A 24,919-nucleotide genomic window follows, 5' to 3' on the forward strand; every position below is an offset into this window, starting at 1 on the left:
GTATACGTACCTGGAGGGATGACCTGGTATACGTACCTGGAGGGATGACCTGGTATACGTACCTGGAGGGATGACCTGGTATACGTACCTGGAGGGATGACCTGGTATACGTACCTGAAGGGATGACCAGGTATACGTACCTGGAGGGATGACCTGGTATACGTACCTGGAGGGATGACCTGGTATACGTACCTGGAGGGATGACCTGGTATAGGTACCTGGAGGAGTGACCTGGTATACGTACCTGAAGGGATGACCTGGTATATGTACCTGGAGGGATGACCTGGTATACGTACCTGAAGGGATGACCTGGTATACGTACCTGAAGGGATGACCTGGTATACGTACCTGAAGGGATGACCTGGTATACGTACCTGGAGGAGTGACCTGGTATACGAACCTGAAGGAATGACCTTGTATACGTACCTGGGGGGATGACCTGGATGACCTGGTATACGTACCTGGAGGGATGACCTGGTATACGTACCTGGAGGGATGACCTGGTATACGAACCTGAAGGGATGACCTGGTATACGTACCTGGAGGAGTGACCTTGTATACGTACCTGGAGGGATGACCTGGTATACGTACCTGGAGGAGTGACCTTGTATACGTACCTGGAGGAGTGACCTTGTATACGTACCTGAAGGGATGACCTGGTATACGTACCTGGGGGGATGACCTAGTATACGTACCTGGGGGGATGACCTGGATGACCTGGTATACGTACCTGAAGGGATGACCTGGTATACGTACCTGAAGGGATGACCTGGTATACATACCCGGAGGAGTGACCTGGGATACGTACATTGGGGAGTGACCAGAGACACGTACCTGGAGGAGTGACCTTTGCATACTTACCTGAAGGAATGACCTGATATACGTACCTGGAGGAGTCACCTGGGATACGTACACTGAGAAGTGACCAGGGATACGTACCTAGAGGAGTGACCTGCTATACGTACATGGGGAAGTGACCTGTTATACGTACCTGGATCAGTGATCAGGGTCCTGATCCAGGTACGTATAGCAGGTCACTCCTCTATGTACGTATCCCTGGTTACTCCTCCAGGTACGTATCCCTGGTCACTTCTCAGTGTACGTATCCCAGGTGAGGGCACTTACTCCTTTGTCGGACATTTCATTTCCGCATGTCAAATGTGAACACATGAACGGCGACGGTAACAGTCCATAACGACCCCCGATGATCACACCATATATAGATGTGGTACATCATATCTTAGTCCTGCACCATGACCGTGGAATATATTTATTTTATGAAAAAATAATAATCTAGAAATGCATACAAAAGCAAGTCTAGCCAGCTCAAGCTAGCTCTATTCCACACAAATCAGCATAGGGAATTTTTTTATTTTTAGAGTCAAGAAGGATATTGTGTAATATAAGATTTCAGAGGCTAAATGTTAGTCTAATCACATTTCTGAGACGCCACTTCTTTAAGAACACGTGACATACAGGCCCAGTATGGAGCATCTTCCAACTGTACAAACACATCTCCCCGTGTTGTCATGGCAATGATCAACATTCATAGTCAGGAAACAATACATAAACATCTACAATTATCTGCCATGGTACTATGCGTGATATAAATCGGAAATCGGTTTGCAACAATGGGTTTCAACAGCTGGTGTCATGACAATATGATAATTACGGTATAAAACGGGTCATGAACCGTTTGATATAAAACAAGTCATTGAAATAGATGTTGTTTCTAATTGGCAGGGCATCTGTGCGATCATGGGTACTGTGCACGACTTTTCTTGTACCACATGAACTAAACGCCCAGCACTTACTGGTAAACGTTTGTCAAAATACAGTAAATATAAATTCTCTGTTTAATTTATATCATCAGAGCTGGAATCTCCGCTCATCCCATGTATGTCTGGGCTGGAATCTCCGCCCACCCCGTGTATGTCTCAGCTGGAATCTCCGCTCACCCCATGTATGTCTCAACTTGTATCTCCGCTCACCTCATGTATGTCTGAGCTGGAATCTCCGCTCACCCCATGTATATCTGAGCTGGAATCTCCGCTCACCCCATGTATGTCTCAACTTGTATCTCCGCTCACCTCATGTATGTCTGAGCTGGAATCTCCGCTCATCCCATGTATGTCTGAGCTGGAATCTCCGCTCACCCCGTGTATGTCTCAACTTGTATCTCCGCTCACCTCATGTATGTCTGAGCTGGAATCTCCGCTCATCCCATGTATATCTGAGCTGGAATCTCCGCTCACCCCATGTATGTCTCAACTTGTATCTCCGCTCACCTCATGTATGTCTCAGCTGGAATCTCCGCTCACCCCGTGTATGTCTCAGCTTGTATCTCCGCTCAGCCCGTGTATGTCTCAACTTGTATCTCCGCTCACCCCTTGTATGTCTGAGCTGGAATCTCCGCTCACCCCGTGTATGTCTCAGCTGGAATCTCAGCTCACCTCATGTATGTCTCAGCTGGAATCTCCGCTCACCCCGTGTATGTCTGAGCTGGAATCTCCGCTCACCTCATGTATGTCTGAGCTGGAATCTCCGCTCACCCCGTGTATGTCTCAGCTTGTATCTCCGCTCACCCCGTGTATGTCTCAACTTGTATCTCCGCTCACCCCATGTATGTCTGAGCTGGAATTTCCGCTCACCTCATGTATGTCTCAGCTTGTATCTCCGCTCACCCCGTGTATGTCTGAGCTGGAATCTCTGCTCACCCCGTGTATGTCTGAGCTGGAATCTCCGCTCACCCTGTGTATGTCTCAGCTGGAATCTCCGCCCACCTCCTGTATGTCTGAGCTGGAATCTCCGCCCACCACGTGTATATCTGAGCTGGAATCTGCGCTCACCCCGTGTATGTCTCTGCTGGAATCTCCGCCCACCCCATGTATGTCTCAGCTTGAATCTCCGCTCACCCCATGTATGTCTGAGCTGGAATCTCCGCCCACCTCCTGTATGTCTGAGCTGGAATCTCCGCTCACCCCGTGTATGTCTGAGCTGGAATCTCCGCTCACCTCCTGTATGTCTGAGCTGGAATCTCCGCCCACCTCCTGTATGTCTGAGCTTGAATCTCTGCTCACCCCGTGTATGTCTGAGCTGGAATCTCCGCTCACCCCATGTATATCTGAGCTGGAATCTCTGCCCACCCCATGTATATCAGAGCTGGAATCTCCGCTCACCTCATGTATGTCTGAGCTGGAATCTCCGCCCACCCCATGTATATCTGAGCTGGAATCTCTGCCCACCCTATGTATATCAGAGCTGGAATCTCCGCTCACCCCGTGTGTGTCTGAGCTGGAATCTCCGCCTACCCCGTGTATATCTGAGCTGGAATCTCCGCTCACCCCATGTATATCTGAGCTGGAATCTGTGCTCACCCTGTGTATGTCTCAGCTGGAATCTCCGCTCACCCCGTGTATGTCTCAGCTGGAATCTCCGCCCACCCCATGTATATCTGAGCTAGAATCTCCGCTCACCTCCTGTATGTCTGAGCTGGAATCTCCGCTCACCCCGTGTATATCTGAGCTGGAATCTCCGCTCACCTCATGTATATCTGAGCTGGAATCTCCGCTCACCCCGTGTATGTCTCAGCTGGAATCTCCGCTCACCCCATGTATGTCTGAGCTGGAATCTCCGCTCACCCCATGTATGTCTGAGCTGGAATCTCCGCTCACCCCGTGTATGTCTGAGCTGGAATCTCCGCTCACCTCATGTATGTCTCAGCTTGAATCTCCGCCTACCCCGTGTATGTCTGAGCTGGAATCTCCGCCCACCCCATGTATGTCTGAGCTGGTATCTCCGCTCACCTCCTGTATGTCTGAGCTGGAATCTCCGCTCACCTCATGTATGTCTGAGCTGGAATCTCCGCCCACCCCATGTATATCTGAGCTGGAATCTCCGCTCACCCCGTGTATGTCTGAGCTGGAATCTCTGCCCACCCCATGTATGTCTGAGCTGGAATCTCCGCCCACCTCCTGTATATCTGAGCTGGAATCTCCGCTCACCCCGTGTATGTCTCAGCTGGAATCTTCGCTCACCTCATGTATATCTGAGCTGGAATCTCTGCTCACCTCCTGTATGTCTGAGCTGGAATCTCCGCTCACCCCATGTATGTCTGAGCTGGAATCTCCGCTCACCCCGTATATGTCTGAGCTGGAATCTCCGCTCACCTCCTGTATGTCTGAGCTGGAATCTCCGCTCACCCCATGTATGTCTGAGCTGGAATCTCCGCTCACCTCCTGTATGTCTGAGCTGGAATCTCCGCTCACCTCCTGTATGTCTGAGCTGGAATCTCCGCCCACCCAATGTATGTCTGAGCTGGAATCTCCGCTCACCTGTATGTCTTAGCTGGAATCTCCGCTCACCTAATGTATGCCTGAGCTGTGCAACTTCGCACATCATTTTGTTTGTGATGTTTGATTATGTATTCCGTTCAATGTGTTTATGTTGTTGTTGTTGTTCCGGAACGACGATGCTGGTGATGTCCTCCCTCCCCACTTCCCACTAAGAGTTAATGTCCCGGAGACGGCATGACGTTCATTGTCAACACTTTACATGTTTGCATACACCACGTTCCGTTCAAGTTTGGTTAGGCTACAGATCGTCACCTTGACAACGTTCTAACTGCTATGCTTCACTGAATTCACTTTCTTCCCCGCGATCTCTGGTCATGCCACGATATTGAAACCTCAGCATCTAGTATCATCGTCGCATCTCTCCATGGCACAGTGCGTTAGATGGATTTAACGCCGCTTTGAACAAAATTTCAGTTACATGACGGCGTGACAGTTTGGTATGGGAGCGAAGCCCGAAGTGATGCCGATCTTAGACATTTACTACTTTGGCGGAACACAGGCACAGGTTGGTGCTGAAACACCTAGAAACATAATCTTGGATTCGAACCCATTATCATAGGATTATGGCGCGTCTAAGGGACGCAGTTTGTCAGCACCATACCCGTGCTCGTGGGTTTCACCGAAGTGGTAAACGTCTGAGACCTGCGTCACTTCGGGCTTTCCCTCATAAAGCTGACAGGCCGTGATATAACTGGAAAACTGTTAAAAGCGGCGTTAAACCCAACTCACTCACTCACTCTAAGGGACGCAACCCTATACGGCGAATTGACGCGTCTACGAGATATTATATATACACCATTTAAAACTATAGAAGTGCTTCATTCAGAAACGATATAAGGGGGAATGGTTTGTATTATAAAAGATAGATGGGTTGTTTAATCAGATATGTCAGATATGTCATATCCGGGGTAGAAATGTCTTCAGCAACCCATGATTGCCGTGAAAGTTGACTATGACTAACAGGATCGGGTGGTCAGGCTCGCTGACCTGGTTGACAAACAACAACTATAATTTAGAAAAGATAGATGGGTTTTTTCATGAGATATATCATTTACATAATTAATGAAACATAGAAGGGTTGTTTAATCAGATATATCATACATATAGTTTAGAAAAGATAGATGGGTTGTTTCATCAGATATATCATACATATAGTTTAGAAAAGATAGAAGGGTTGTTTAATCAGATATATCATACACATGATTTAGAAAAGAGAGATGGGTTGCTTCATCAGATATATCACATATATAATTTAGAAAAGATAGATGGGTTGTTTAATCAGATATATCATTTACATAATTTATGAAAGATAGAAGGGTTGTTTAATCAAATATATCATACATATATTTTAGAAAAGATAGAAGGGTTGTTTAATCAAATATATCATACATATATTTTAGAAAAGATGGGTTGTTTAATCAGATAGATAAATATTATTTGGAAAAGATATTGTATCGGATATGTGATCTTCATCATTTGAAACGAATAAGGGAAAGGGGTTGTAACGGATATGGTAGATGGAGACAAAGATCTGTTTCGGATGTATTAAATGCACCATTTAGAAACGTTATAAGCGGTAATGGTTTGTATTAGATACACTAGTATATTTTTTGTTTGTTTGTTGTTTAACGCCGCACTCAGCAATATTACAGCTATATGACGGCGGTCTGTAAATAATCAAGTCTGGATCAGACAATCCAGTGATTGACATCATGAGCATCGACCCGCGCAATTGGGATCGATGACATGCATCAACCAAGTCAGCGAGCCTGACCACCCGATCCCGTTCGTCGCCTTTTACGGCAAGCATGGGTTGCTGAAGACCTATTCTACCCCGGAATCTTCACGGGTCGCTAGTATATAAAATGAGTCAGTGTCCTAATATACATAATATCGTTGCTGATGTTGTCATAACCATTGGTGAGTTGTTCCATGCTGTGATTGGACCGTGAGGAGGTGAAATGGAGTTTAACGTCGCTTTCGGGATCATTGCACTTACATAGCCCGCTGGCAGGGTAACAAAAAGTACTTTCGTATAAAGCTTTTTGGTATGACGCGGCAGGAATATAGGACTTAAATAACGCGGACAATAAACCGACATAAATAACATTCTTCTCTTACATTCACACTGTAGTCAAAACACAACTATATAACATCTTAACATCTAATGGTTTATTATCAATGTGTACAAGATACAGCGCAGATAATACTCTTAGCGAGAGTCCCTCGATACAACGCAGCGGTTCATGTAATGTTTGATGCATATCGCTTATGCTACTTCACTGGTTAGGATGAGGAAGGTACCATCCATGTTGGAATATAGTGAACATTGACAGTGAGCGAAGAAATGTGCAAACGCTTTGATCTGCTATAGAGTTAGTCGATGGTGCTACGGGTCATTTATAGGGTGCTGAAAACCTAGCCTGTCGACCATAACTGAGTTCTCCACTATAGCATGGCAATATCCATGGTCTTGTTCTCATGTCTAGGTTCACGCGCTTTGTGTAGAGTGTGTTTGTTGTTTAATGCCGCGCTCAGCAATATTCCAGCTATATGACGGCGGTCTGTAAATAATAGAGTCTGGATTGACTTCCAGCGATTGACATCATGAGCATCGATCTACTCAATTGGGATACAAAGATATGCATCAACCAAGCCACGAGAGCCTGACCACCCGATCCTGTTCGTCGCCTCTTACACAAGCTTAGGTTGCTGAAGATCTATTCTACAACCTGAATGTTCACGTGATCATGTATAGGTGGTTTTTTTCAAAATGAGGTCAATGTCATATATGTTGATATTTGCAAAAGATAAATTCGGAATAAATGTACATGAAAGAAAAAAAGGTTCTTAAATCATTTTCGCGGTGAATACATCATACAATTTCAGTTAGCAGACCAAGCGATGTTTGGACGACTAATCAAATATAGCTGGGACTTTCACGTGACCCTGGTCTATATGGGCCCTATTAACATGGCCTTTAGACTCTTTGTCAACATTGTTGACATGTTAGTAGCGAAATCAACAGGTAACCCGTAGCAACGTATGTGCAGCAGAGCGTGCTGTCATCCCAGTGACTCAGCCTTTTCTTGTTATATTTGGTTAAATTGATAAGAGTGTAACAAAACAAATGACGTTTCGATAAAATAATGATAATGATTATCAACAAATGTATGCATCCAAAATGCTACTGACATCATACATTCAAAGCCGGTCATGACTAGAGTTGAACGTTTAATCACGCAATGCAGAGTTGATGCAGTTCCTGCGACCAACTTGAAAAGGAAGCACCTCAAAAATCCTTAACAAAGACTTTCTCTCAAAAACAAAGAGCATTGAATGTGTCTCTTTAGTCCAGCGCTCAGTCTCTGAAAATATATAACTTTAATAGAAACAAACAACTCCATTCAGAATGCTCCAGTGTGATGGGAAATTCAGAACCTGTAGAAAATCTAGACTTGCTTCATTTGGAGTTATAGTATTACAGCAAGGGCTGGGCGAAAGGAAAAATAATATGACTCAGGGACTCGGGCACACTAGTGTCTCGTTTTCTAAATTGAAAATAATATAACAGAGTCTCTAGTTGTCTCGACATAAGAACACCACAGATAAAATACATGATTTATACTACACACAATACACTAAAATGTATTACATAAATACTGACAGAGTATGTACAACGTTCGATAGTATAAATACATACATATAATAACCACGCTGTATACATTATACATTCATATCATCACACTGTACAATCATGGCATTGTGAAACAGCGGTACATGCCTCGCGCACTACATGTGACGTCACTGATGGAAACGGGGTGGGGGTGGGCACTCATGCACATTGGGTGGCGGGGAAGCGTAGTGGTCCGGGTTCGATTACCCACGGGGGTACGTGTGAAGCCCACTTTCCAGTGCCCCACGCCGTGTTATTGCAGGAATATTGCTAGAAGCGGCGTAAAATCCTTCTCAGGTAAATGACAAACCTTGACCATTTATAAACGAATAATGCCAGCTGCCGGGTGATAGAAACAAAATCTCCATATGCTATTCAATGAAACCTCGTTAACTACTAGTGACCCACGAAACTAGGTCGCGTTATCCCTGTATGAGAAAAGCGGAGCGTAGTTGAGGAAGCTGTGAGGATCCCAATGTTTCTCCTCAAGCGACGCGTGGTCAGAGGGGGGCGGGCTGGACAGGTTTCGCCGTACATTACGTGTGCCCTCATTTGCATTTAAGCATTTAAGCATTTATAAGGAATCTGCATATTTTTTACAACAAAGTCAATCTGTATCGTTTCTATTATAAAGATGTTATGAACACTGTACAGAATGTGCTCAGTAAGAAACACACCTCAGCACTCGATTATTACCTATGTCCCCTAATCCGGAAAAAGTACATCGGAACAAATATATAAGAAGGCCTGGTTTCTAATCGATGTACTCTTTTTGAGGAAATACATAGTAATGTAGTTCTAGCAACATGAGAAATGTACACGGGCAAGAAATAAAAATAGTCAGTCTGATGTTAGCTTTTATACCAACGGCTGGTAAAGCATCGTCGTGAAGTTGCCATAAGATACATATATCTGACAACAGGTCTGTACAAAATATACCAGATTTAAGCACCGCGTACGATACATTTTTATATGAACTTTCAATTTTATGGCAAAACACAAACATTTTTGTTTACGATGATACATTCTCAAAATGAAAAATTAATTAATTCAACATTAAGAATCCTTTATCTATTGACACGTGACTAGTAGAAAATGTAACATGTTGTACGACTCGCGTCTGTAACTGCTTTACTTCGGTCAATGGTTATTTGACCTTGAATACTTCTGTACCCCTTGCGTCCTCTGCTACTTTCTATATATGACCCAGTCCTTGCGACCACGTGGAGGAACGCAAAGTGTGAATGTTAACATTTATCAAAATGACATCAGTGGCATATGTAGGTATTCACAAGATTGTTTGTTTGTTGTTTTACGCCCCACTCAGCAATATTCCAGCTACATGACGGCGGTCTGTAAATAATCGAGTCTGGACCAGACAATTACAGTGATTAACATCATGAGCATCGATCCACGACATTGAGATACGATGGTATGCATCAACCAAGTCAGCGAGCCTGACCACCCGATCCCATTATTCGTCTCTTACGACAAGCATAGTCGCCTCGCCGGCAAACATAGGTTGCTGAAACCTATTCTAACCCGCATCATCACAGGTCGAGTTATGATAAGATATTTACAAGAGATACATGGAAGTTAGGTAGAGATGAAAATATAGAACTTGTTCTGTTCTTCCAGGTGTATAGCTTGTACGTAATGGTGTCAACTTAAAGGACGCATTGCAACAGTGTAAGCCAATGAATGAGTGGATGAGAAGGCAATGCGTGTTTTGAGCAGGTGTGACAGTTATGGCATTCCGAGGATCACCTCGCAATCAAATATCAGATTGAATTTCTTGTTTGCAGCTATCAAGGTCGCTTTATGTCCACGAGAATCTGGAACCGAGAAAGCTATTCACTTGAATATGATTATCCCATGACTGTCCTTGTGACCTGTAACTGACCTCGATTTTCAGGTGTCTGACGGACACCGAGTTACATTGTGGAGGACTCGTACATTGTAGTTAGACTTGATGTGAGTCCAAACATAGTAATTACGTCTCTGTTGGCGCATCCTCGATAATGCAGAGCACTATATCTCCAAACTGTCGTGATAAATACCATGGACCCATTCTCCACCATAGCTTCGTCATGAGTTACAGATCAGAGAATTAAGATGTTACGTCACTTTCAAAACGAAGCAATGGTGTTGAATGGGTCCAAGCTAATTGTATCAGAACAAAAATGGTGATAACTGGATTATCAATCATGCTGTGTGTGTGGTTTCAATCTCGTGTGTTTCACAAAGTTGTCCGTTCCCTGCTGAACACGCTGAAGCGTCTCTTGATGGTTGCGCGGATCTGTTTCGGCGACCCGAGCGGCACGTGTGACAGCTTGCGCTGGCTCTTCGTGGAACCCTCTCGCTTTTCTATCACCTGGAACAAAACATACATCCGTCAGTCCTGATTATATACTTCCAAGTTGTTCAAAATGCGCCTCCGGCAATATTCAAACATCACGACGCTGACATCAAGAAATCTACCCAAATGGAGAATTAAACCTGGACCTTCGGTATGACGAGCGGGCGCTTTAACCACTAGCCTACCCAACATTACCCTTAACAAAACTAGGATTTTACCAAGAAAGAAACAAACACAGCCTTAACTTTCTTCACTGATTGAAATCCCATCACAGGTTAACGCTGTGTTCCCATACACTTGACTGCACCAGGTAACCTGGCCACGTGTCGACAGCGCAGATTATTTTGGTGGTCCGTCTGCCTCAGACAAATCTTAGCGGCCTAAAAGTCACGGCAGCTATTTCCTCTCCTGGCGACTTAATTAATTACGCTATTTTCCAATAATCGCCGATGGCGATACACGTGTCACGTGAAACAACATAATCTGAGTCACGTGCTTGTACGTGAATCAAGGCCAACCTTGCTACATTTACGCTGAAGCATCATGTGTATTATTAATTGCGTTTTCAGATGTACTGGAGTGATACCTCGACGGATATTATAATTATATTGAGAGTGAGTGAGTATGTATTTACGCCGCTTACAACAATGTCGGGGACATACATACCCTTCACACCAACATTGTATCAAACAAGAGTCAAAGCAACATGTGTGGGCGTGTTAATTACCACGTCATCACCTCAGACTGTCAAGACATATACATAATAAAACGTCGAAGTCGTAGTGATTATCGAGAGTGTTATTCACATTTCGCGAGATAAAAACTCAAGGATGATATTTATCCTATCAAAATGGATATTTCTTGAAAAGCGCACTTTGCATTTTTTTGACATTTCTGTTAGTAATATTCCTTATCGCCGGAATGGTTTGTGTTTACTCTATAAGTACTAGCGCACATGCAGCCATCTTCGTAAATTAATGTGGGGAATCGAACCCGGGTCTTCGACGTGACGAGCCAACGCTTTAACCTCAGACTACTCCACAACCCCGTCGAGATGATGAAGGTCAAGTTAACGATCCCGAGACTCCGCAACGCTTGTAGCTTTCGTTTTCGTTGAGAAAAACCAAAATTATCATTTGTATTTTTTCCTTCATGGTCGACACATTATGGGTGAGGTGATAATTCCACAAGTCAAGATCAATCAGAGCTATTCTGTCAGCGCGATCGTTAGTTTACTATTCTATGATAAAACGCACTTGTTCATCGCAAAAGTATGTCTTGTTACGGTATGTAATTATTATAGCATCTTACACAAGAAGTGAGATTTCAAGACACTAAACCCGCATTAGTCAAAATCAGCGCGCACTCAATTGTACCAACATATTGCGCGAACCAGGGGAACAAATTCGAGATTTCCCGTTAACGCTTTGCTGATAACGCCCTCTGTTGTGAGAATTGGTTCCCTTACTTTCAGCGGAAGTCGGCAACGAACCATTAGCAACAAATCTGTACTTGTCCTTAACCAGGCGGTACTTTAGCACCGAAACAGCCTTGCCTGTTTCTTGGCTCACAAAGGCATAGCCTGATTTACATGTGGCCGAGGCAAGATAGACACCTATCTGTAGTTTATGCTGGAACCCCTGTGTATTGGTTAACAACACAACTTTCAGGGAGCAGATAAACCCGTCATCAGTTATTGCACGGAAACTCAAACAATAAATCCATCAAGATAATTAGAAGAAGCGTTTCTTAGTTCAGTAAACAAATATAATTGAGAAAGGAATGTTTGTGAACATAGTCATGATGTCGGGTGTTGTTGCGTTAACCGAGATTTCGCGAAAAACTTAACGAGATGTTAAACTCTGCCTCGAGTTTTGTTGAGGAAAACAACTGATAAAGAAGTCCTGGTGCCATATACTAAGAATGAACACGTTAATACTATTGACCTTTCTGTAAGCCACAACACTGCCAGGCTATAAGAAACAATTAATGATGTTTTCAATGTGTGTTTGAAGAACGGCAAAACGGACTGATGTGTAAAATGTGGATGACATGATCATGATAATGACTCATCTACACGATAACATATTTATAAACAAACAACAGTAGATGAATTTGAACATTTTCCTTCTCATTTTGTTTCACCATGTCCGGTTATGACCTGCTTAGGGATTATCCTCCATTACAGGAAGTGACGTAGGGATCAAGATCTGTCCAGTACTGACACCCAAGATTAAGACAGACCAGCTAAGGGATTATCCTCCATTACAGGAAGTGACGTAGGGATCAAGATCTGTCCGGTAATGACACCCAAGATTAAGGTAGACCAGCTTAGGGATTATCCTCCATTACAGGAAGTGACGTAGGGATCAAGATCTGTCCGGTACTGGCACCCAAGATTAAGATAGACCAGTTTAGGGATTATCCTTCATTACAGGAAGTGACGTAGGGATCAAGATCTGTCCAGTACTGATACACAAGATTAAGATAGACCAGCTTAGGGATTATCCTCCATTACAGGAAGTGACGTAGGGATCAAGATCTGTCCAGTACTGATACACAAGATTAAGATAGACCAGCTTAGGGATTATCCTCCATTACAGGAAGTGACGTAGGGATCAAGATCTGTCCAGTACTGATACACAAGATTAAGATAGACCAGCTTAGGGATTATCCTCCATTACAGGAAGTGACGTAGGGATCAAGATCTGTCCAGTACTGATACACAAGGTTAAGATAGACCAGCTTAGGGATTATCCTCCATTACAGGAAGTGACGTAGGGATCAAGATCTCTCCGGTACTGATACACAAGATTAAGATAGACCAGCTTGGGGATTATCCTCCATTACAGGAAGTGACGTAAGGATCAAGATTTGTCCAGTACTGATACACAAGATTAAGATAGACCAGCTTAGGGATTATCCTCCATAAGAGGAGGTGACGTAGGGATCAAGATCTGTCCAGTACTGATACACAAGATTAAGATAGACCAGCTTAAGGATTATCCTCCATTACAGGAAGTGACGTAGGGATCAAGATCTGTCCGGTAATAACACCCAAGATTAAGATAGACCAGCTTAGGGATTATCCTCCATTACAGGAAGTGACGTAGGGATCAAGATCTGTCCGGTAATGACACCCAAGATTAAGGTAGACCAGCTTAGGGATTATCCTCCATTACAGGAAGTGACGTAGGGATCAAAATCTGTCCGGTACTGGCACCCAAGATTAAGATAGACCAGCTTAGGGATTATCCTCCATTACAGGAACTGACGTAGGGATCAAGATCTGTCCAGTACTGATACACAAGATTAAGATAGACCAGCTTAGGGATTATCCTCCATTACAGGAACTGACGTAGGGATCAAGATCTGTCTGGTACTAACACCCAAGATTAAGATAGACCAGCTTAGGGATTATCCTCCATTACAGGAAGTGACGTAGGGATCAAGATCTGTCCGGTAATAACACCCAAGATTAAGGTAGACCAGCTTAGGGATTATCCTCCATTACAGGAAGTGACGGAGGGATCAAGATCTGTCCGGTACTGGCACCCAAGATTAAGATAGACCAGCTTCTGGAATATCCTCCATTACAGGAAGTGACGTAGGGATCAAGATCTGTCCGGTAATGACACCCAAGATTAAGGTAGACCAGCTTAGGGATTATCCTCCATTACAGGAAGTGACGTAGGGATCAAGATCTGTCCGGTACTGGCACCCAAGATTAAGATAGACCAGCTTCTGGAATATCCTCCATTACAGGAAGTGACGTAGGGATCAAGATCTGTCCGGTAATGACACCTAAGATTAAGGTAGACCAGCTTAGGGATTATCCTCCATTACAGGGAGTGACGCAGGGGATCAAGATCTGTCCGGTACTGGCACCCAAGATTAAGATAGACCAGCTTAGGGAATATCCTCCATTACAGGAAGTGACGTAGGGATCAAGATCTGTCCAGTACTGACACCCAAGATTAAGACAGATCAGCTTAGGGATTATCCTCCATTACAGGAAGTGACGTAGGGATCAAGATCTGTCCAGTACTGACACCCAAGATTAAGACAGACCAGCTAAGGGATTATCCTCCATTACAGGAAGTGACGTAGGGATCAAGATCTGTCCGGTAATGACACCCAAGATTAAGGTAGACCAGCTTAGGGATTATCCTCCATTACAGGAAGTGACGTAGGGATCAAGATCTGTCCGGTACTGACACCTAAGATCAAGGTGGACTAGCCCTAGCCATATACTCGTTGATATGATGCATGGTATATCGCCTATGATACCCGCACCAATTGCATCGCCATCGAATAATCATTTCTTGTTTGGTCATTCTTAGCCTATCCGTGAAGATTTGGGGTTAGCACTGGTCTTCAGCAACCCACGCTTGTCGAAAGAGGCGACCATGCGGGATCGGTTGTCAGGCTCGCTCACTTGGTTGATGCATATTTATTGCAGGTCAATTGTCTGGTCCATACTCAAATATTTACAGACCGCTGCTATACAGCTGGAATATTGCTGAGGGTGGCGTTAAGCAACAAACAAACGTTTTCATTTTTAGCCACATATCAAACAAAGATGAGTGTTGCATACGGAAAAAGCCGAGTTGACCCGAATGCACTGACCTTCCTGATGAGGCTGTGGAATGCATCGACAACGCCGTCGGAGTCCTCGCATGCTGAACACTCCGTGCTGAGGAAGACGACGCCTTGGTACTCGCTGTCGAAGTTGTTGAGCGACCGCGATAACACCCTGAAAACAAAGGACACCTATATCATCAGCATGTTTCATACAACATACGCCCGTGTGCTGAACATGTGATAACGAATGTTATGACACGGGCATAGCCATCGTTGTTATGACAGAGCATAAGACGGTTTTCATAAACACATTTGCTTTACATATCTAAAGTATTTTGCGGGCAGCTAGGAAAACAAGTAAAAACATGATGATTTGACGTTTCGATTCATCATCATTTACGCCTGGTGAAAGACGATCTACGCGACCGATAACCCATAGCATATAGGGTTTTTATGCCCTGTGGAATCTTGTTTCGACACATATTCGAGACTGATCGTTCTCTGATGTCGACGTTTTGAATATATAATTTATATGTAGGAGTGAGTGAATATCCGAAGCAGATTTAAACCCATCCGATCCGATACGTCTTACTTATCCCTAATATGCAATACGCCACGTGTCGTATATGTGACCAACAATCGGCGTCACATGAACTTACTGTACATTGAATAGCATATACAATATAAAACGACAAAGCCATAAAATAACCATGCAGTTTCGATTATCCGATGGAAAAGATTTCATTGGGGGTAAAATGAGACATTAAGGTTAAAATTATGTGAATGGATCACTGAACGTCAGTGATGACACCAGGTACTTGGGAAAAGGGTAAGCATGTCCTGCCCCACAAGAATACTTCTATACTTGAAATGTCTACAAATTGTGTTTGGTGAGTTATGTTTTGCAAAAAGAGTGGTACTTTTGATTTAAATATTGGTCTGTGGGTGAGTTTTTGTGCCCCTTATCCCAAGAAATATTTTCATACATTTTACCAATGTGAAAGGTAATGGCGCTTATGAGATGGTTGAATTAATGTTATCAAACAGCCATATCACCATTGAATTATTTCCCATAACCGGATATCCTCTGTATTCTATATTGGAAATTATCCTGACATACAAACAACACTCAGCTAGTTTTATCTAGTTACGGTTTTGTTCATATTCTTTACCTCAGGTGGTCCATATCACATTTATTCCCAAGCACCAACACTGGAAGATTTGGGTTTGACTTCCGGTCCCGCTTGAGCCAATCTACAATATTCTCTGCGACTTCATAGCTCTGTCTGTCTGTGATGGAGTAGACCACCACAACTGCGTCAACTTTAGAAAAGATTTCTTTTGAAGACGAGCGGCGCTCCAAGATCTGGAAATAAACCAGATAAATAAATACAAACGACAACAGATAGAAGTATGTATTGTCCTTGTGGTGCGACTAAAATACTTACAGGGGATCGGAATCACTGAACGTCAACAACAAAAATGTTACTGGATTTTTATTTTGTTTTTATATGGCTCTCAAAAGAGTTTATTATCCATCCTATAATTGCTCAATGTTATAAGCGTGCAAAAAAGGATATTGTGAGGTATTTCTTGGACATTGTGGATTCACAATTGTTTCTGTACATGGTTTACCAATATATTCCAGGGCAGTGATTTGAGTTCTTGGTCAGATTTGGTTACTGATAATGACATTACAATCAATATATTCAACATGTCAGAGAAGGAGCAAAGGAAACTTCAAAGTTATGAGTTAGGTTTAACCCTTCGAATATCATTTCAGTTGTAACGGCGTATGATCTTAATGTCGACAAAAAAATGACACAGGTCATACAGAAAAAAAATGTTTGTTTGTTTGTTTGTTTGTTATTTAACGCCGCACACAGCAATATTCCAACTATATTGCGGCGGTCTGTAAATAACCGAGTCTGGACCAGACAATCCAGTGATTGACATCATGAGCATCGATCCACGCAATTGAGATACGATGACATGCATAGTCGCCTTTTACGGCAAGCATGGGTTGCTGAAGACCTATACTATCCCGGTTCTTCACGGGTCAACAGTTAGGTAAAACCAAGAGGATCGAGTAAGGTGCAGCCACACCAAGGATCATAGCGGGGTCGAAACTTGGAATCGAACCAACGAACGGCGAATTCACGGAAGCAACTACTACTAGCAGTAGTAGTAGCAGTAGTGCTGATAGTGCCAGTGCTGGCGGTGGTGGTGATTGTAGTAGTGATAGCGTTAGGTCACACTTTTTAAATATAATGTTGCGAGGATTTATTCCAGCTTTCCATACAAGGTCGGTCGAACTATAATTAAAAATAAATAGCCATGTCAATCAGTTATTTACTTATAAGAAAGTCACCTTGCCGTGGCGTTAAAACTGGAACTGGCTTCTTGAATCACTGTTAGTGATGTACATAGACATGGAATTTATATATAACATTTTATGTTGTATAAGAGGGTCTATATTACTAGCGGGAGACATAAGAAAAATATATATTTTAATGTTTAATTTATTTCTTTTCCAGCTGTTTGTCGGCAGGGGCGGTGGGCCCGTGAAACGAAAAAAAATTAGTGGTAGTGGTAGTGGCAGTGGTAGTAGTAGTAGTAGAAGTAGTAGTAGTAGTAGTTGTTGTTGTAGTAATGGTAGAAATACCTGCTGCTATCAATGGCGACCTAAGCTATAGAAGACCTAAATTGGCGCTGTCTGGACGCACTACAGCGCAATTGGTCGGCTTTTAAATTTCACAATCTGAATTCCCAGTAAGAATTTAAAAGACACTACGTAAATAAACTGACATTTTAATTAAATCCTGAAGATGTCGTAATTGCGTAGGCAATAGAAATGACATAACAACTACGATATACACCGTCAGTAAGATCCTAAAAGACACTTCATCTCTGACGTTTTCGATTGTCACATAAATTGCTAAGGATGTGTGGCAATTTTTAAGTTAACACTGCATTCATCAAGTTAAAACATCCATGTCACCCGCCTCTGTATCAGACCTGACGTGAGGCACCAGATTAGGAAGCTATGCATCAACCAGTGCACGTTTACTATGTTGCAGCCATGTAAATACACACGTTGTGTCGTGCATCCCGATATCACGGTTGGCAGGTGCCCGACTGAGACATACCAACCCCTCTTATTACACAGTGTCGAGTGACTGAGATATGGTGCTAGTGTTTTTCGGAATGAAAATATAAACCAAAAAAATGTCATAATGATGTACACCATTAATCTATTTCTATGCCCAGCGCAGTGAACTTGCTTTAAGATACACATCAACTATATATCGGACGCCTCCTTGGTCTTGTGGTAGAGGGTCCGCCCGGTGAGCGGAAGGTCGGGGGTTCGATCCCCGGCCGCGTCATACCAAAATCAGTATACAGTGTTTGAGTGGGGTTTTCATGTTAAACTGCGGTTTGGTATCTCAGTGGGCGAGCACTATAAAATCGACATGGGTCTGGACTAGTACAAGCAGCCACACACACACACACGCGCATGCACGTCGATATATAAGTGCAATAATCTTGAACGCGACCACCCCATTTCACCTCACCACATTCAACTGTCGCACTCAAAGGTACCAGACTCTAAATGTGTCAACCTTGGAAGTTAAAGACAATGGAATGTCACGACTTTTTACTAACATTGTGACATCTCGTCAAGACTGACATTTCGTGTCTGTAATGGTAAGATTTTAAGTTACGGACTTTTAAACCTATTTGTAAGACTGACGAGCATTTTGCTTCACAATTATTCTGAGGCACAGTTTTAGCAATATTTCAGCATTATCCCGTCTGGGAACAGCACACAAATGGTTTTCACACATGGTGGGCAATTGAACCCGGGTATTCGGCGTAACGAGCAAACACTTTTACCACTAGGCTACCCCACAGCCTCAGAAGGTGGGATGTGTGTGTGATGAACATGGATTGTAGACAATGGCATGTCACGTGTCTACTTCATCATGGTAAGCACCTGTTGACTGCATGGAGAGCGGGTTGTTTACCTTCCGCGGCATTGATTGACATACGTTTGCGAAACCAAAAAAAACCCCACCGTTATCTTGCCAATATACACAAGACACAAAGGCGTTATGAAGACACGAGACACCAGCAACACGAGACAAATGGCATTCCGTTGACCATGTTTTCTCACTAGTGTCAACACGCAAGCACGTGTTGGTAGGTGTACTTAGTAATTAAACTCCATCTGCACATTTGAAAAAAATCCCCGTGAACCCACAGCATTACTGTGTGTAAATCAAATTTGTTTGTTTGTTTCTTTGTTGTATAACGCCGCACTTAGCAGTATTCCAGCCATATGACGGCGGTCTGTAAATAATCGAGTCCGGACCAGACAATCCAATAATTGATATCATGAGCATCGATCCACGCAATTGGGATACGATGACTTACATGAACCAAGTCAGTGAGTCTGACCACCCGATCCCGTTAGTCGCCTTTTACGGCAAGCATGGGTTGCTGAAGACCTATTCTACCCCGGATCTTCACGGGTATCTCCACATAGGTACTTTGACTGAAGCCCCTGCCCTGAGTGAAGGAAACTTGCCGTTAAAAGCGACGTTAAATCATTTCATCATCCAAAACTGGCTCCTACAGGAGATATCGCTGTAATGAAATTACATCGCAATGCTTTGCAGACCATTGTGACATCACTGGTTACCATGACGTCACAATAAAATGACATCACTATTGGCTCTGCTACTGAAGCTGCTAGCAGTACTTTTTACATTGAAGACACTGCTAATTACTGTCTACAAATTGAAAAAGTTGGAAGAATAATGTTGGCTGATAAATATAATCTCACCCTCGTGTCTTTGGATATCAAATATTTCAACACGTTGATAAAAGTGCCAAATATCCTCGGTAAGCCTCGGAATTTTTCCACTTTTACCAACTCGTGTTGATATATTTGATATTAAAAGACACGAGGGTGAGATTCTCTTTTTCATTCACTCATAACAAGCACTTGCACATATTCAACAGTCGATTTAGAAAAATACAACTACGAACATTATTTGTTAAAATTTCAACTGAGAAGTCTTCCGTCTACTCCAGACTAGCTGGTTTTTAAAATGGAGTACAACGTGTATGTCCCAATCTGCGTTGATAAACCACAGTGCCCAGCTGATGGCAGGGCATGGCCCCACTCGTGAGTACTCGTGTCATTCCGGGACAACCCTGGCAGCTTACGGTGATGAATGAATTCCCGTGAACCACTTCGTCCTTCTTGAGCAGAACGCGTTGTAGAATGTAAAACATACTAGTAAGTTGACATGATGCATCTCATGCCTCTCAGGAAGCTGCACGTGCAAACCCGCTTGCAACTGCACACTGAGGGAAGGGTTGTCCTGACCAGCACGTGGGAGTTGGCTCCCGACCTATGCTGCATATCCGGCTGTAACGGCTTATTTACATCACATCGACGGTAGGTTGGGGTGGCCTGGTGTGGGTACAAAGCGATCACTCCTCACGCTGGGCACGGGCTAGACTAACATTTAGTCTCTGAAATCTTATGTTACACAACATCCGTCTTGACTCTAAAAATAAAAAAAGAATTTCCCTATGCTGATTTAAGCTGTGGAATAGAGCTAGCTTGAGCTGGCTAGACTTGCTTTTGAATGCGTTTCTAGATTATTATTTTTCATAAAATAAATACGTATATTCCACGGTCATGGTGCAGGACTAGGCCCGGGCTCAAAGCCCGACCTCCCCTTCATGATACTGCCGCACGATCGCATCCAAAAGCGGGAGATATATGACAATCGGTAATCATAGATGGGAGAAAAGGTTCAGGACACCGACGTGAGAATTGTGAGAATATGTTGGAAATACCCACCTGAGCATGAAATGAACTTGTCCGACATTGCCGGGGTCGGATTCTATAGAGGGTGTCATCATTATTTAAATACGGGTAATCTTTTGTAAAACTTGTACATTTTATCATCATCCTTAAAGAGTGAGTGAGTGAGTGAGTTGGGTTTAACGCCGCTTTTATTATTATTTCAGTTATATCATGGCGTGTCAGCATAATGTGGGAGGAAAGTGATGCAGGTCTCAGACATTTACCACTTCGGTGAAACCCACGAGCACGGGTATGGTGCTGACAAACCTAGAAACATAATCGGGGCGAACAGGGATTCGAACAATCATAGGTTTCTGGCGTGCCCAAGGGACGCAACTCTGCACAGCGAATCGCGGCGCCACCCGTGCCCCGTCCTTAAAGAGGCTGTACATACTGTTCATATATAAGAATTAAACGACTCGTCGCTGCGCCCATCATAGTTTATTCTCCCTGCAGTGTTTTATTGTACGATAAACAACTCCCACTCGTCGTTTATTTCTTTGACAAGTAGGTAAAACTATACTCACTCACTCTCTCATTATTTACACTCAATAACTCACTACACAGAGTTGGTTAGTTTGTTTGTGTGTTGTTTAACGCCGCACTCAGCAATATTACATCTATTTGACGGCGGTCTGTAAATAATCAAGTCTGGACCAGACAATCCAGTGATTGATATCATGAGCATCGATCCACGCAATTTGGATCGATGACATGCATCAACCAAGTCAGCGAGCCTGACCACCCGATCCCGCGTTAGTCGCCTTTTACGACAATCATAGTCGCCTAGGGTTGCTGAAGACCTATTCTAACCTGGATCTTCACGGCTCCACTATATACAGAGTGTCTTAACAGAGAAACAAACGAAAGTACACGGAGTTTGTTTGTTATGTAATTGTAAATTGAAAGAAGTGTTACATTCCTGCCAAAGTATTCTTTGGCTGGGTAATGTTGTGTAAAAATATATTGGTTCAATGAGGATTTGGGTAAGAAATGGATTTGAAACCACATGGCCCCTTCCATGTTTGAAATGTAAATATGTACCGATAAAAGCTAATTTATTGACTTTCAAAGGTGAGATTGCAAGTGAGTGAGTATGGTTTTACGCCGCTTTTAGCAATATTCCAGCAATATCACGGCGGGGGACACTAGAAATGGGCTTCACACATTGTACCCATGTCGGGAATCGAACCCGGGTCTTCGGCGTGACGAGAGAACGCGTTAACCACTAGGCTTCCCGACCGCCCCAGATAGCAGGAAGAACAATTTTCAGTTGTGTATCGTGCGAAAACATATTTTTACTTTTTAATGTTTTAAATGAAACTATATTTTTAAAAATAAAAACCATGAAGAAGTATTTTTAGAGTGCTGACTACGCAACAGTAATAGTTTTTTAAATATAATATCACTAACTAAAGATATTTACAACTGAAAATCAAACATATGATGAAAGCAACTGAGAGATATAGAATCTTTTGCTCGAGAGTTGATCAAACGTGTCTCAGCAGTAACAAGCGAGCTGGGATTAACGTCGCTTTCAACACTATTTAAAACGTATTAATAATCAGGTCTTTGAATGTCATTTAGAAGTGGCACACATAAGAAAGAGAATATATGGATGTCAACTTCTTTATGAGGAACACAACGTTTCGGAGTATATGATTACTCCTTCATCAGGGGAAATGATTATATTAATAATGTTACAATAATAACAGTTGTATGACAGCGCGTGAGCAGGATCCGGGGTGAAAGCCATCTTCCCGAGGCAAGGGAGTTAACTGCCTCTTAAAAGTCCACAGTCAGTTAACTCCCTTTGCCTCGGGAAGATGGTTGAAAGCCCGTTTATAAAAGAACACCCAGATACAAATCTGCCGCAAAAGGCGACTATGCTTATCGTAAGCATCTTCCCGAGGCAAGGGAGTTAACTGACTTTGAAAGTCCAGTTTCCACCCTTGACGAACTAGGCTGGAATTCCTGGGCTCGATCGTAGCGCCACCAGTGGCTATTACGAGTTATGTCCTTTCTATGCCTCTCCTATATATTGACCAATCAGATTCAACCTCTCGTATCACGGTGGCGCCCAGTCAAGACGATCTGATCGATAATCAAGATCTATATTGTGATATAACGAGTCTTACATCGCGAAGTGCAGCAAATCACGTGAGCACCTTGATTAAAAACATGGAAAGATTTAGAAAATATCCGTTGACAACGAGTTAGCGGTGCACATGCTTTGCAAATCCTGCAGTCGACCGAAATCTGCATGACACTCTACGAACCGGATTTCTATTTCGGTGCGCGATTTTGATTTGACTATGCATAGACTCGTTAGTCCAGACACAATCTAACTCCATAATACCAGCCTAGTTCGGCAAGGGTGGAAACTGGACTTTTATAGTCAGTTAACTCACTTGCCTCGGGAAGATGGTCGTAAGAGGCGACTAACGGGATCGGGTGGTCAGGCTCGCTGACTTGGTTGATGCATGTCAACGTATCCCAAATAGCGTGGATTGATGCTCACGATGTCAATCACTGGATTATCTGGTCCAGACTCGATTATTTACAGACCGCCGTGATATAACAAACAAACAAAGTTGTTTGGGTCGTTAGGTCAAGGGCAAATAACCCCGTCAATATTAAACATCTGCATATGGAACATCCAACCCTTGCTTCATGTAAACCGAGAACACCATTACAATCTTAACAAAGAATGAGGTGTATCTGTGGCCATTTTGGCCCACGCTGTGTATAATAAAAGCTCCTGTGATCTGTGTTCAAAGCCTTCAAGGAGACCCGTGGAGTCACGTTACACAAAGATGAGTTATTTTGGAACCAAACAGGTGGGGCACGGTACATGTATACAATATTGTAAAACAAACGTGCTGATTGGTTAAAAGATGTAGCAGTATGGAACTTATTACATGTTGTTTTAGAAAGCAGATCACTTTAACCCTTGGATACGAAGTCTGGACAGCTTCTGAACGAATAAAGGCTTAGGCATGATTACGGTTATATTTTCTTGTTTCGGGTTAAGCCTTTTTGGTCATATTCATGTACGGAGGACCATCACTTTGAATTTACGATAAATTCAAATGTCAGTCATTGTTTGGTGACGTAACGTGCAATTTAAGTGTCGTCAAGGACATGTTATTTATGTTGCATAGGTTCTCCAGGAGAAAGTGTTGCCAAATAATTGCTGATATTTTTGTATTTACAATATTGATAAACATAATGTGTTTTCATATTTGATGCCCATTTATTCTTAAATTTTAAATTTCCGTGCAGAATTGCCCCATTTTGTCTGCCACAAAGAGTTAAGATTCTAAAGTAGACTTTAAAAAAAACCCATGCAAGTCTATGATGGTTTTAGAAGTCTAGATTTCCTGATTTTTAATGTGGAGGTCCTAACTTCGTTCCTGGATTACGTGAGAATGAACTTAACGCTGTTAAAACAGAGAATAGATAAGCTCACCTTTCCGCTGACGTCAGTAATTCGCAGCGTCACCTGGCGGTCGTCCACATACACAGGCCGTTCGTACGTCACTTCCTCCAGTTGCGCAAACTCGGTGAGATACCTGCGTGTTAAGAAGCGGACCACCAGAGCTGAAAGGAGATAGGTAAATGGCAGCGTGAAAGATAAAGAAAGCCCAACCTGGGTCAAAATGCATGGCTAATTAGTCAGGAGGTAGACCATAATTAGAGCCGACAGGGAGATCTGAAATGTCGACAGCATATCTGATTTCCAGACGGAGCGCCCAAATAACCGTCGACTGATGGTACTGTGGAGGATTAAATCAGATAAAAAGCACAGGACCATTTGTTAACCTGGTTTAGAGCTAACATTCATCAGCATCTTCGAGATTAACACACAAAAATACCATCAGACATCTTGCGGTCTCGAATAAGGTTTAGTCACACAAAGAATATTAGATTTGCAGTAAACATTTGATTTTTCCAAAAATATTTACAATAAATATATTAACATTATGTATGCATACACCGTATTTCCTCTATTAGACGCCAGATCTCCAAAACACACTGGCCGGTAGGTCATACGC

General features: G+C 43.0%; 2 protein-coding genes across 2 annotated transcripts in view; one reads left to right on the plus strand and one right to left on the minus strand.

The window, feature by feature from the left end:
* Positions 1–2,691: 2,691 nt before the first annotated feature.
* On the plus strand, positions 2,692–9,677 carry LOC139462639 (uncharacterized). Its single transcript, XM_071244472.1, has 2 exons — positions 2,692–4,207; positions 9,670–9,677. The coding sequence occupies exons 1-2, from the start codon at positions 2,692–2,694 to the stop codon at positions 9,675–9,677; spliced, it is 1,524 nt and encodes a 507-aa protein (XP_071100573.1).
* LOC139461745 (ras-related and estrogen-regulated growth inhibitor-like) overlaps positions 8,949–24,919 on the minus strand; it is a 41,795-nt gene continuing 25,824 nt past the window's right edge. The window contains exons 3-6 of the mRNA XM_071243202.1: positions 24,334–24,464; positions 16,147–16,340; positions 15,020–15,146; positions 8,949–10,405 (exon numbers count right to left, since the gene is read on the minus strand). Of these exons, the coding sequence (XP_071099303.1) occupies positions 10,271–10,405; positions 15,020–15,146; positions 16,147–16,340; positions 24,334–24,464 (587 nt within the window). The 3' untranslated portion in view covers positions 8,949–10,270. The remainder of the gene's footprint in view (positions 10,406–15,019; positions 15,147–16,146; positions 16,341–24,333; positions 24,465–24,919) is intronic.

Source organism: Haliotis cracherodii, unplaced genomic scaffold, assembly GCF_022045235.1.
Source record: "Haliotis cracherodii isolate W230 unplaced genomic scaffold, xgHalCrac1.p SCAF_15, whole genome shotgun sequence".
NCBI lineage: Eukaryota > Metazoa > Mollusca > Gastropoda > Lepetellida > Haliotidae > Haliotis > Haliotis cracherodii.